This window comes from Tamandua tetradactyla, chromosome X, assembly GCF_023851605.1.
Source record: "Tamandua tetradactyla isolate mTamTet1 chromosome X, mTamTet1.pri, whole genome shotgun sequence".
NCBI lineage: Eukaryota > Metazoa > Chordata > Mammalia > Pilosa > Myrmecophagidae > Tamandua > Tamandua tetradactyla.
In genome coordinates, this window is record NC_135353.1 from 5,538,950 (window position 1) to 5,553,851 (window position 14,902).

Genomic DNA, 14,902 nt, shown 5'->3' on the forward strand with positions numbered 1-14,902 from the left:
TGCCTGAACTCCACTACGGCCACCATGTCCCTGGCACCCCTTCCAGTGTCACAGTGAGGGTGAGGACTTCCTTTGCCTCCCTGTGGGCTCCTGGGGTGTTTTGTCCCGCTGCAAACACAGGGACAGGTCCCATGGAGAAGACAAACCTAGATACCAGTGACCCAGAAGGCTTACGAACTGCACAGAAAGCCCCCCCGCAGCTGGTACCCATTTGTGGAGGACTGCCCCCCACCCCAGATGTCTCTGACCCCCTCTTCGGAGCAGATTTGTCCAACAGAGGTGGAAAGTAGCTTTATCACTAAGTTGGCTGGGGCCCTGACTTAGTGTGATGTGGATCTGTTGAGCAAAGTGATCTGTGCTCACTTGCTTCCTTGCTCTCTCATTCTCCCTCTGCCTCCCCCTCTCCCCCCCTCCCCTCCCCCCTCATCTACCCCCTTTTCTCTCTCCCTCTCTCCCTTTCTGTCTCTCCCTGTCTCTCTCTCCAGGCTGTACTGACCCTTGGACCTCCCAAACATTTCTCTCACCTTTGGGGGACAGAGAGACCTTCACCTTAAAACAGACATAGGTTTATTTCTTCCTTTCCATTCTGTACGCCTTATGTTGCTTTTTCCTGCCTAATGGTCTTGGCTAGAACTGCCAGTACAATGTTGAATAGACATAGTAGGAGTAGACACTTGTTTCCTGTTCTTGGTCTTAGTGAAAAGGTTTCAGTCTTTCACATTAAGTATGACGTTAGCTGTGGGATTTTCATAAATGCTCTTTATCAGGTTGATGAAGTTTCCTTCTATCCCTAGTTTATGAATATGTTTATCATTAAAAGATGTGGATTTTCTCAAGTGCTTTTTCTGCGTCTATTGAGATTATCTTTTTTTTCTTCCTTCTATTAATGTGGTGAATTGCATTCTAGGGATAAATTCCCCTTGGTCATGGTGTATAATTCTTTTTATATGCTGCTGGATGCTATTTCCTAACATCTTCTTGAGGATTCTTGCATTTATATTCATAAGGGATTTGGGTCTGTGGTGTCCTTGTCTTGTGTTATCTTTGGTTCGGTACCAGAGTAACAATGGCCTTCTAGAATGAGTCCAGAAATGTTCCTGTTTTACTAACGCTGCCAGAAATGCAATATATTAGAAATGGGTTGGCTTTTATAAAGGGAATTTATAAAGTTACAAGTTTAAAGGTCTAAGGTCATAAAAAGTCCAAACTAAGGCAACCAAACTAAAGTATCTATCAGAGAAGGATACCTTAATTCAAGAAAGGCCAAACTTGGAAGGCACAAGGCTAGCATCTGTGGTCCTTTGGCTTCTGGTTCCAAACATCTCCAAATGTCTCTGTCTATGCCGGCTCTGACCTTTTCCCAGCATGGTTCCCTCTTAAGACCCACTTTGAATGGATGGAGACACATCTCCATGGAAACAGCCTAATCAAAAGGCCTCATGCAACAATACATCTGCCCCACAAGATCGGATTAGAAGAACGTGGCTTTTCCAGGGTACATAACAGTTAAAATCAGCACAGGGAGCCATGAGTTGGAACCCAGGTGGGCAGCTGGGGTCGGCACAAGGCAGCCAGGGGTGCTGGTGGCTCAAGTGCTCATGGGAACAGACAGTAGGCCCCAGAGACAGGCCCTGTTCCACGCCCAGTGACGAAGGGAGTTGTGTACAGGAAGACGGTGGATCAGAGAGAGGTTGGGCCCCAAGTGACAGGGGGCTTCGGGAGGGGAGACATACAGAGGGCAGAGCGTGCACTCGAGCGCAAGGCCCAACCTGGCGACCTTAGACCCCCCGCAGGGAAGCGCAGACCACAGCGCTCTCGGGCCCCCACACCCCCCAGGCTGCCTCTGCTTTTTAGGCCTTGCTCAGCTGCTCCAGAGGAGAAGAGGCAAGGGGCCTGGGGGGCAGAGGGCCCATCTGAAGAGGCAAAGGGAACAGGGAGAAGACAGGGCTCCCCAGCCAGCTATGTACCTGTTATCAGAGCCCAGCAGGACCCAGATTCTAACTGGCCAGCTGATCTCTGCGTCCTTGCGAAGAGGAATGACACTTCTGGGGGCTTTTGAGTTTCCCCAGGCCCAGCACGGCCACCGAGGAGTGATTGGCAAGGCACGTGGAGTCAAACCCAGCATACAGTGGGAATGCGGCAAATGGGTATGTGCCTGGCCAAGGAGGGAGGGTTGGAGTCGGCCCCTTGGGTGAGAGGGCGGCCCAGGCCTCTGGCGTCCCCTTCCCCACTCCCGGGTTTGATTCACTCAAGGAGTAAGATTCACCTATCTGCCAACACACACTCAAACACACTCTCACACACATTCACACTCATTTCAGTCACACGCATTGGCTTGTACATGCTAATGTGCACTCACAGTCACACCCACCCACTCATAACTCCTTCATACACTCACACATTCGGTCACACTCACCACATTCACACACACCCACATACACATTCACACATTCAGTCACACACACACACTTACACTCACACTCTCATTCATTCTCTCAGTCTCATGCTCACCTGCACTCACCCAGCCACGCATTCACATGCACTGACATTCACCATGTACTGCCGGCCTGGGTCTCCCAAGAGGGAGACCCCATCTCTACCCCTTGAGCCCTGCTGCTTCCGGTCATGGGTGCCCACCCATACCACGGTAAGCCCCGAAGTTACCCACCTGTCAAGCAAACACCCACCCCACACCCATGTTCCACATTCACCCACAGCCACACTCCCACGCTCACACACATGCTGACACCGGCTCAGGGAGCACAGCTTGGCCCTAACGCCCTGGGCAGGCCCCTACCCGGCTTGAGCCTCTGGCTCATGGGCTGGTGATGTGGGGACACTAAGCTTCCTGCACCATGGGTGCTCAGACCTCTGTCTTCAGAAAGGCTGCGGACGCCTGTGGGCACACCCCGAGCTGGGTCTGAGGGCCACTGGCCATTTCCAGGTCCACACGCCTGCCCAGGCACCCCGTCTGCAGGGAGGGGAGCTGATGGCAGGTGCCCGGTGCCCAGAGGGACCGAATCCGATCCCCTGCGGGTTGAGGGGCTCCGTCAATGGGTTGTGGGCCCAGCGGCCCAGGGGCTGAGCGGAAAGACCCCTGAGGATGGAGGCAGCCATGGGTCCCCGCTCCTCACCCCTGAACGCAGACCCGGCCACAGGGCTCAGGGAAGGCCCTCCAGGGTTCAGCAGTGCCCTCCACCCGCCGCAGGCGACCCAACGGCAGCAGTGAGGGCCCAGCAGGCACTGCAGGGACATACGGCCTGGCCACTGGGACAGAGGCCACCCCCGCCTCCCAACCTGCGGCGTCCAGTTGTCCCCAGGGATGCAGAGGCGGTGCTGCCCAGCCGGCTGGGGTGGGCGGTAGGAGGGAGCCCCTGCCCTGGGGCGCCGCCCTGCACAGGACTCAGGGTAGAGGGCAGCAATCCCTGCACACCTCCCCTCCTCCCGCTCCCTCCTCCCCGCTGGCAAGAGAGCTCCAGAAACCCCTCACACACACCCAGGACCCCAAATGTGCCCCCCGCGGCTAGAGAGAAGGGAACACTGGTCAGCTGGCAGGGGCAGCCTGGGCAGGGGTGGTGGGCAGACCCACACGGGTCCCCACAGCCCAGTGCACAGGGGTCTTCCCCTGCACCCGGGCGCTCCTGGGGGGCCTTGCCGGCCTGGGTCTACCCCAGGACACCTCTGGGCGGGTTTGGCTGCCCTGAGCCCCCACAGTGCAGGGAGAGCTCCTGGGGTCTCAGGCTGCTGCCCGGTGTCCCTCAGCCTCCCTCCCATGTCCTGTCCACCCCTTTCTGGGGGGCTCCCAGGCCACCACCAGTGCCCACCTGCGACCTGTCGCCTGGCTCCCTCCCGCCTAGAGGACCCACGGCCCCTCCAGGGTGGGGTTCCAGGCCCCTGCCCCCACCCCTTCCCCAGCAGACCCGCCCTCAACTGCCCCCATCGAAAGGAGACCCGGAGAACAGTCAATGAACTTTATTGAAGAGAACCATAAACGAACTCATTTAAAAGGAACTGCAACAGAGAACTTGGAATCGCCACTAAAGGCCAGAGGCCCCAGCGCACCCCCTCCTCCTGGGGTCCCTCATGAAGGGCCTCAGCCACCCCCACCCCCCAGCCCACGTCCTCCCTCCCCGAGGGCCGCAGGATGTGCCTCCCGCCGGGACGAGGGCCTCTGGCCATGTGCACTCCCACGGGACGTCACAGAGGAACACTGGCAAACACGGCAGAGAACATCAGCACATCGAGGAAACAGAGTCACAGACGTCAACTGGGGTGCGACTTTGACACAGTCCCCGCGGAGCTCCCCACAGCCCCGGCTCCTGGGCCGTCCTTGCTTCCCACGCTCCGAGTGAGGGCCGGCCGGGCCCCCCTCCATCCTGCCCGCCGTCTCCTGGGCTCGGGGTCTCCGGGGAACAACTGCTCAGATAAGAAACACACAACCCCACAAGCACGAGCAACAGCCGGCCCACCTGGGCCCGGAAAGCAGGGCCGAGCTCCCCAGACGGGACACTCGGCCGCGAGGGCACAGGGCGCGGGGGCGACCAGCGTCCACCCCGGGGTGAGCACAGCAACGGCTCTGCCCGGAACACGGCTGGGGGTGGACGAGTGCTGGACGCGTGGGTGACTGCAGGGCCCAACGAGGTCCGGGCGGGCACCAGGACCGGGAGCAGCAGGCCCCAAGGGGTGGGGGTGGGGGCGGGGTCCCCCTACTGGGAGACACCAGCAGGCAGCACCTCAGGATGGCCTCTGGGCCTGGGGTGGGGGTGGGAGCGGGGAGCCCGCGGCTCAGGAGCACTTCCTGGCAGCCTGCCCAGCAGCCAGGGATGGGGCGGGGGCTGCTTAGAGATGCTGGAGTGAGGAGCCTGCCCCTTCCCCCCACCCCCTCCCGGGGCACTGCGTGGAAAGTGGTCATCTGGGCCCATTGGAAGGGCTGAGGGTGGTGGCTGGGGCCCCGGGCAGGAGGCAGGGCACCCGGGGACCCTGGGCGTTGGGAGCCTATTTGCCCCAAGGGGCCTCGGGGTGGCTCCCCTCCCCAGCCCCGCCTGCGTTTCCCGACTCCTCCCTGGGGGTCCCCTGGGTGCCTACCCCAGAAACACTGCCCACCTGGGGCGGGGCGGGGGCGCTGGCCCCGGGGGCCTCTAGGGGCCCTGCCTGACCGACGCCCTCCGGGGCAGGGGCATCTCCATCTTGCTGAGGGGTCTCCGCGGCAGGGGCGGCCCCCGGGGCTCCCCCGGCCACCCCGGGCCCGTGCTCCGCGTGGCCCTGCTCGCTCCTGGCCAGGGCAGCCTCCCAGGCCTCGGTTTCCCGGACGAGCCGCAGCAGCCCTACGAAGCCGGGGAGCCGTCTCTGCAGCCGCAGCCTCTCCAGCTTCTTCCGGAACGTGGCGTTGGGGCGGGCCCGCATCAGCACCTGGCGGGCGCGCACCTGGTCGGCGATGGCCGCGTCCACCGCTCCCTTCTCCAAGGCCGCCTGCAGCAGGCCCTCCAGGCGCATCACATAGGCAAAGAGGCTCTCCTGGGGCCGCTGCGCGCAGGTGAGGACCTTGAGGCGCGCCGTCACGCGGGTGTCCTTGTTTCCAAACACCTGCACGAAGGCGGACAGGCACTCCTGCGCCGGGAGCTCGGGGTTTTCTGCCAGCAGGCTGCACATGAGGTGGAGCGCGGGCCCGCTCAGGCACTCCACCAGCCTCCTCCTCTTCTCCTGTTCCGACACTTGGCGCCACAGGTACAGCATGCCGTTGGCGTGATCCAGCCAGTCCTCGAAGGACTCTTCTCCGGGGCCGGGCTCTGGCCTCCCGGAAAAGCGTCTCAGCTCCTGGTAGGTCACGCTTTCCAGCAGGGGGTACAGGGCCTGCCTCCATCTGCTGGCCCAGGCTGTCGCCTCACCTGCCGCTCTGGCCTCACCTGCAGATCCTGCCGCAGCCAAAACGCCTCCCTCACTGGCTGCTCCTGCCACATCTGCAAGTGCCACACCGGCAGCTTCTGCCTCACTTGCAACTCCTCCCTCACCTGCAATTCCTGCCATATCTGCAATTGCCCCACCTGTGGCTCCTGCCTCACCTGCAGCTCCTGCGGCACCTGCAACTTCTGCCGCACCTTTAGTTTCTGCCTCATTGGCAACTGCCCCCTCACCTGCAACTCCTGTCACATCTGCAATTGCCCCACCTGCGGCTCCTAACTCACCTGCAACTCCTGCCACATCTGCAATTGACCCACCTGCAGCTCCTGCCTCACCCCTGGCTCCTGCCTCACCTGCAATTTCCACAGCTGCATCTCCTACCTCTCCTATAGCTCCTTTCTCAAAACCTGCAGCCCCGGATACATCCTCAGCTTCTGCCTCACCTCTGGGCCCTGCCTGGTCTCTGGCTCCTGACTCAGCTGCCCTGCCAGCCACTGCTTGCCCCTGGGGCTGAACAGGGACAGTGGGGGTTTCCTGTAATTCGCCAGGAGGGACCTGGAGCAGAAAAATCACCGTCCAGGGCCCCCCTCTGCCTAGTATTTTTCGGGGGACCAAGCTTCCGTTTAAATCCTCAGCAAATTCGATCAAGGCGACCCTGGTCCCGAGCTCCTTTCTGAAGACATGGCCGAGCATTCGGTAGCTGCCCAGGGACCCCAGGGCGGCTTGCACGGCCTCCTGGAACTCCTCCTCCGCGCAGTCCTCCGGGATGCCCAGGATGAGCAGGGAGCGCTGAGCATTCGCGCCCATCCACCTGCACCAATCGCGGAGCAGCGCCAGCGCCATCGCCCTGGACCTAAGCTGAGCCCGGCGCAATCGGATCTGGGCGCGCTCGGCGCAGTCTCTGCAGCCTGGGAAGGCAAAAGGCAGAGACGGACGTTCGCGCCACACGACCCGCCCCCGCCGCCACGACCCGACCCCCTCCCAGCGCCGCCGCTGGGAGCCCCGCACGGGTACGCCCCGCACAACCGCGCCTGGAGCCATTCACCGCAGCTCCCACCCCAGCGACCGGGAGACCACCGTTTGCCTTGGCGGACGCCCTCCTAGCTGAATCTAGCCGCCCAAGCCGCAGCCCCTCCATCACGTGCACCCTGCAGCAGGGAGCATTCTCTTCCGGACCCCGGAGCCGGGAGCATCCCCGACCCAGTGCCCTGCAGCCGGGAACCCGCTACTCCTCTCCAAACCAACGTCGGGTCGGGGGCCCCTTCCTCGCCCCCTCCCTGCCCGGCCGAGGATCAAGCCCCGCCACCGGACCCCGCACTCGGGGGTTCCGCGGAGCCCAGCTCTTGCCTGCCCGCCGACTTCTCCGCCTCGGAGGACGCTGCGCTGCCCGCGTGGAAACGCCGCCTGCAAGCTGCACGGCCGCCTCCCGAGCCCCGCTCGGCAGAGCAGGAGAACGCACGGCCGGTCCGGGGCTGCGCTCTGGACCACAGCTATGTAGGCTTCCGGGTTCTCCCAGACACCGCCCCCTCCCCGCCCCGGCAAATGAGGGAGAAAGTTCTAGAAGCTTCTATGCCTGGTAGATGAGACGCCACTGTTGCCTTGGCAACGGGACCTGCGTGGTCAGGGCTTGCCGTGGCAAGGCTGGACGCCTCCTGAAGCAACAGGCACGTTGATTGGCCCTCCACCAACAGCACGGGGCGGGGGGTGGGGTGGGAGTCAGTTGTCGGAGGCACAGAACATTCTGGCAAGTTGGAGAAGGGGAGACCCCATATGCCCGGGTTCTTGGGGCGGTGTCGTACGGATCTCGTTCCTAGCGTTGTTCTGCAAGCCCAGGCTACCCCTCATCACGCCTGGAACACCCACAGCAGACAAAGGCTGCCCGTCCCCACCCGGGACCCCCATTGCAGCCCCTTAGCGCTGCAAAGCTGCGTTGCAGCCATTGCACTGCAAAGTGGGGGCTTTGGGGCGGGCAAAAGTGGGTTCCCCTAAGGACACGGCGGTCTCGCCCAAGTCACGGAACATCCCTGTCCTTCCCGTGTAAATAGACAAGAATGTTTTCCTCTCCCTGTAGTGTAGCGTTGACGGGCTGCTAGTTAAGGAGTTTTAGGTGCTCTGTTAACAAGGAAGATTTTTCTGTAATCTGCCCCCCCCCCCCTTTTTTTTAAAGACAAGGGCAGGCTCCGGGAATCGAACCCGGGTCTCCAGCTCGGTAGGCGAGAATTGTTGCCACTGAGCCACCGTTGCACCACCACCCCCCATTTTTAAATAATTTTTTTCTTAAGCTTTAGAACCAGGTTTATTGTGATCTCATAAAATGAGCTGGAAATTGTTTTCTGGGGGTGTTTGTGTAAGAGTGATGATTTTTTTTTTCCCTTAAAGATTTGTTAGAATTTACCCACGAAATTATTCTGGAATTGGTGGTGGTGGTGGTTTGTTTTCTTTTTATGAAAGATTTTGAAAACAACCCAAATTTCTTCACAAGATAGAGAGAATCCGTATTTTATATTTGGTCTGGTGTCAGTTTTGGAAAGTTGCCTTCTTCTTCCAAGAAACTTGTCATAATTTTATCTAAGTTGTCAAAATAATTGAAATAAACTTATTCACAACATTTCCCTCCTTGTCTTTTAAGGTCTGTATGATTTGTGATGTTATCCCCTCTTTTGTTTCCAACATTTGTTATGATGGGTCTTTCTCTTTTTTTTTGTTCTTTAGTCACGATTAGTTCTGCTAAGCATTTACCAACTTTGTTCCACTTTTGAAAGATAAAACTGTGGCTTTGTTCATTTACTCTGTAGTTTACTTTCTATTTAATTGATTTCTGCTCTTGTCTCTATTATTTTCTTCCTTCTACTTATTTTGTGATTATTGCTCTTCTATTTCCAATCTTTTTCAGATGGAACATTAGGTGATTGATTTTATGCCTTCTTTCCTAATATAACCATTAAAGCAATACATTTTCCTCTAATGACTCCCTTAGCTGCCTCCTTTTAATTGTGCTAAATTGTATTTTCGTTATTATTCAGCTTGAAATATTTTCCAGGCGCCTTTGTGATTTCTTCTTTGACTCATGGGTTTTTTTTAATATTTGGAGAGGTATTATTATTCATTTCTATTAGGATTCCACTGTTGTCAGAAAACATGGAAAATTTCAATTTCTTTACATTTACTGAGATTTGTTTTATGATCCAGCATAATATCTATGTTAGGTGAGTGCACTATATGCCCTTGTGCAGACATCTTCTGCAGTTGTTGGATATAATGTTCTATAAGTTTCAGTTAAGTAGAAGTGGTTGATGATGATATACAGATTTTCTATATATGTACTGATTTTAGTGTACCTGTTGTACCAATTGCTGAGGCAGGAGGGTTAAAATCCCTAACTCTAATTGTGTGATGATCTATTTCTCCCTCTGTTAGTATATTTTGGACTTCTGTTACCTGATGCATATGAACTTATGAATTCTGTGTGCCACTGATTAATTAATATCATTGTGAAATATTGCTTTTATCCCAGGAAATGCACTTTGTTTTGAAGTCTGCATTTTTCTGCTATTCATATAGCCATTCCTGCTTTCTTATTGTTACACTCTGCGTGGTATGTCATTTTGCAACCTCTTCCCATTAACCCATCTGTGTCTTTAATATTTAAATCGCATCCCTTGTAGACCCCAAAAACTTTTCTTTTGTCGTCCGTCCTGAATTGAGTGTTCAGTCCATTTAAGCATTGAATGTAGATTTTCATATGGTTGGAAATGGGTCTGTCCCTTCTAGTTTTGTTCTCTGTTGCCCCTCTGCTGTCTTGGTTAAACAAATATTTCTTACAATTTCATTTTCACGTATTGTCTTTATCTCCTTTTCCCCCTTTCTACTTTTTTTTAAATAAATAACTTCAAAGTTATAGAATAGTGGCAAAAATAATACAAAACCCGTATAGAGAATGCCAACATACTTTGTACCCAGATACTCAGACCCACCGCTTTTAGCATTTTGCCTGGTCCTCTGTTGCTTATGCCAGACATTGCAAGTTACCTCCATATGCTGAGCCCCAACCCATAGTATTCCTGAAAACCCAAAAGAATACCTTGGGCCCTATCCAAGGCTCTATAAAAGTTTTATCTATTACGTTTATTTTTACAGAAACTTAAAGCCTCCAGATGGTTCCTATGCCACGTAAGCCCTGACACCCGGAGGCACCAATCTCTCCAAGAACATCAACCAGTTCCATTCCTCTACCCCATAAGGCCAACACCACTTTCCAGCAGGAAGAAGTTAAAATAGTCATTGCCCAAATATCCCTGAAGAGTGAGAGAATGATCAAATGAGCAGGAGGAGGTGTAACTGAGAAGATAGGATTTAACAAATCCTATGACCACTGACTCATTATATAGATACTTCTCTTCAGTTTCTAGTGTATTAGAAGAGCCAGAAGGGAATACCTGGAATTGTTGAACTGTACTAATCCAGTACCTTGATCTTTGATAACGATTGTAGAACTATTTAGCCTTCACCTTGTGACTGTGTGATTGTAAAAACCGTGTGACTCTCCCTTTACCCAGCGTATGGGCAGATGAGTAATAAAATAAAGACATGCATGAAAAAAAGACATTAAAATAATTTCATGTACTAAAAACAGTAAATCAAAACCCACACAGAGAACTCCAACATACCTCCCACAAGGACACCCAGATCCACTACATTTAACTTTTTTGCTGGGTCCTCTGTTCTTTGGTCCCCCATGCCTTGAGGAAGATTTTGATTTTTACATTTTGTCCTGAGTTGACCCTGCTGCTCTCTGCAGGAGGGTGGGGCTGAGAGGTGTTTACTCCAGAGCACTCAGGCTCAGTCTGCTGCAGAAGCCCCTCGCGGGTCCCGGGCACCACTTATGGCCACCCCCTCCCCATCCATCTTCTCGGGGACCTGGCGCGGAGTCATCGTAGATGTGTCTCTTACTCCTCATAATCCTGGTAGTTTTACAATATGCCCACATGTTCTTTGCTCCTCATCGGTCCAAGCGGTGGAGCTTAATTCCTGGCCCCTTGAGTGTTGGCTAGAGTTAGCGGCTGTCTTCTAACAGAATACAGCACAGTTGATGGAACGTAACTGTCCGATAAGGCCACACACAGAAGGCAGCTTTTGTCTCTCCCTCGAATGGATTAATTGCTTTGTGGGAAGCTCCGTTGTGAGACATCTTCTGGAGAGGCCCACGTGGCTAGGGACTGACTACTGTCAATGTCCACTTGTGTGACCTTTGTCAACACAAAGGGACTGAGCTAAAGGACTTTGGAAGCTCACAGGCCCCTGGAGAGGCTCGGCCAAGAGAAACAAAACCCCAAACTACATCGCAGGCGAAGATGGAGAAGACACCCCTGCGGCTCCGTCTCACGACCGGAACAGGACACGGATACTGCCCCAAGGACCACAGTAGCTGCTGCTGCCTCTGCCGCCCCTGCCCCCGAGTGGAATTGGGGCACCCCCCCACCCCTGCTTCAGGGTCAGTGGCAGTGAGCACACCTGATGGGCAGAGCCCAGGTCATGTGCAAGGGAAGCCAGGGGAACACAGACCTGGCATTTCCCACCCCTCCCGTGGGAAGTGGCTCCACACCAGGCAAGGGAACAGCATGTGCAAAGGTCCTGGGGCTGGAAGGAGCACAGTGAGTATGAGGCTGGAGGGAGGCCAGCGTGGCTGGACAGACAGAGAGAAGGGAGTGCCCTGCCTGGGGCCGGAGAGGCCAGACCGGGCAGATCCTCAGGGGCCACGGCTGGGGGTGGTCTTTAGCCTCAGGAGTGGGGAGCCCAGGCAAGGGTTTGAAGCCAGCAGGGCCTGCCCACACGTGCATGTGTGTGACATGACCGCATTTTATTTTCAGCAGCTGCCTCTGCCTTCTGTATGGGGGCCTTACGTGGGGGCAGTGTGGCTGCAGGAAGCCTGGCCAGAGCCACTGGCGCTGTCACACATCATCCCATAGCCTCTGAGCTGAAAGTCCTATGGGTAGAAGGAGAGACTGCACTAGGGAGGGTTTCGAGGGGAATGAACATGAACTTCAGAGCCATTTGGACCTGTGTTTAAACAACAGCTCGGCTAATAAGTGAATTTAGCAAGTTTGCAGGATATATGAACAAGACAGAAAGTCCTATTGTATTTCTATAAAAGCAACGAGTAACCAGAAATTGAAATTTTATAGAACAATATAAATTATAAGAGCATCAACATTAAGAAATATTTAGCAATAAGTTTGACACAAGATGTGACAGAACTGTGCACGGAAAACTATAAAATATTGCTGAGAGAAATTAAAGAAAACCAAAATAAATGGAGAGAAAGACCTTGCTGATAGATCAAAAGACTCAGTATTGTTAACATGTCAGTTCTTCCCAGATTGTACTATAGATTCAAGACAATCGAAATCAAAATCCCAGCCCATTTTTTTTTTCTGAAAATCAACTAGATAATTCTAAAATTCATATGGAAATGGAAAAAAAAACTAGTCAACACAGCACTGAAAAGAAGTATAAAGTTGGAGAATTTACAATGATTTCAAAGCTATGGCAATCAAAAAAGCATGGTATTAGCATAAAGGTAGACAAGTAGATCACATTTATGGACAAATTATCTTTGATAGAGGTGCAAAGCAGTGCAGTGGAAACAGAAATACTCTTGTCAAAGAATAGTGCTATAATAATTGGATATCCATGTGCACACAAATGGAGTCACACTATGTACAAAAAATGTACTGAAAATGGATTAGAGACCTAAATGCAAAACCACAAAACTTCTACAAGTAAACAAGGTTTGACCGTGGGTTAGACAAAGATTTCTTAGATATGACACCAAAAAGCATGATCCGTAAAACAACAAAATCAATTAATTTAATTTCACTAAGAGTTAGAATTTCTGCTGTTTAAAAAACACTGTTAAATAGGCTGAGCCCTCAATCTTGGGGGTCTCTCCAATGAAGTTTATTCCTGCAAAGGAGAGCCTAAGCCTACTTATAATTATGCCTAAGAATCACCCGCAGAGAACCTCCTTTGTTGTCAGGTGTGGACTCTCTCTCTAAGCCAACACAGCACGGGAACTCACCGCCCTCCAACCCCCCCACCCCCCGTGGGATATGACTCCCAGGGGTGTAAATCTCATTGGCAACATGGGACCTGACTCATAGGGATCAGCTGGGACCCAGTGTCAAGGGATTGAGAAAACCTTTTTGACCAAGAGGGGGAAAAGAGAAAGGAGACAAAATAAAGTGTCAGTGGCTGAGAGATTTCAGAGTTGGGAGGTTATCCTGGAGGTTATTCTTATGCATTATATAGGTATCCCTTTTTGGTGTATGGTGTACTGGAGTGGCTGGAGGGAAGTACCTGAAACTGTTGAGCTGTGTTCCAGTAACCTTGATTCTTAAAGACGATTGTATAATGATAAAACTTTTACAATGTGGCTGTGTGATTGTGAAAATCCTGTGTCTGATGTTCCTTTTATCCAGGGTATGGACAGATGAGTAAAATAATAATAATAATAATAAGGATAAAAACCAAAAAAAAGTAATAGGGGGAGATAAAGGGTTAAAATTGGGTAGATTGCAATACTGTGGGTCAATGAGAGGGAGGGGTAAATGGTATGGGACATGAGTTGTTTTTATTTTCTTTTTTTGTGGAGTGATGTAAATGTTCTTAAAATGATCATGTTGAAGAATACACAACTATGTGATGATATTGTGAGCCATTGATTGTACATCATGTATGGAATGTATGTGTGTGGATATTGCTCAATAAAAATATCTTTTAAAAAAGAAAACACTGTTAGAGATTGAAAAGACAAGCTACAGCCTGGGAGAAATATGTGCCAAGCACATACCCAAAAAAGGGCTTGCATCTAGAATACATAGAGAATGCTTGCAACTTAATAAGACAAAAACTCAATAATAATAAAATCAGCATAAGACTTGAACAGGCACTTTACTAGAGAAGATCTACAGACAGCTAATTTGAGCCTGAAAAGATGGTCAAAATTATCAGTCAGGGAAGTTCAAATTAAAACCACAATGAGGTTCCACAATAGCCCTATTGGAGCGGCTGAAATTACAGCCACTGCTCATGTCAAGCCTTGACAAGGTTGCAGAACGGCTGGGACGCTCACACACTGCTGGTGGGAATGTAAAACAGTACAATCACTTTGAGAAAGTTTGAAAGTTGATGTTTTTGAAAGGTAGGCATACCTCTACTATATTATCCAGCCATACATCCTAGGTATGTACCCAAGGTAAAAGGAAATATAAGTCTGTACCAAAATTTGTACATGAATGTTCGCAGCAGTTTTCTTTGTAGTAGCACCAAACTGGAAACAACCCAGATGTCCATCAACTGAAGACTGCATAAACCTGTATGGTATGCATGGAGTACCTGGATGGTACTCCATGCAATGGAATATTATTCAGCAATAAAAGAATGAGCTGTTGATGCATGCAACATGGATATATATTAAAAATAATTATACTGAGCGAAAGGAGCCAGATTCCATTTATAGAAAACCCAAGAGAGTGTAAACGACTGTGGGTGCTTGGGGCAAGAAGGGCCAGGGGTGGGGGGGCATTACAAAGGGGCCCAAGGAAGCTTTGCAGGCGAAGGATATATTTATTACCTTGATAATGGTGATGGTTTCCCTGTGTGTGTGTGCATGTATATGTCAAACTCAGTCAACTGTACAGTTCAAAACATGCAGTTTATGGTATGTCCGGTATACCTCAATAGATCTGTTTTTTCTTTTTAAACTTACAAGCAAATAATAAAAAGAGAAGCTACCGCATAAAATTTGGCAAAATATTTGAACAGACACTTTACAATGGAAGAAGAAGATCTAAAAATGGTTGATGAGCATTTGAAAACACACTCAACATGATTAGTCATTAGGAAAATGATCATTAAAATCACAATGAGGCTCAGTGGCAGAGTTCTCGCCTGCCAAGCCAGAGACCAGAGTTCGATTCCCGGTGCCTGCCCATGCCAAAAAAGA

The 14,902-nt window shown here is 52.1% G+C and overlaps 1 protein-coding gene across 1 annotated transcript; it reads right to left on the minus strand.

Annotated features, from left to right (window-relative positions):
• Nucleotides 1-3,966: 3,966 nt before the first annotated feature.
• LOC143671609 (paraneoplastic antigen Ma6E-like) lies at nt 3,967-6,800 on the minus strand. The gene has a single exon (XM_077146854.1). The coding sequence runs from the start codon at nt 6,739-6,741 to the stop codon at nt 4,996-4,998; it is 1,746 nt and encodes a 581-aa protein (XP_077002969.1). The 5' UTR covers nt 6,742-6,800; the 3' UTR covers nt 3,967-4,995.
• Between the last annotated feature and the right edge of the window lie 8,102 nt (nt 6,801-14,902).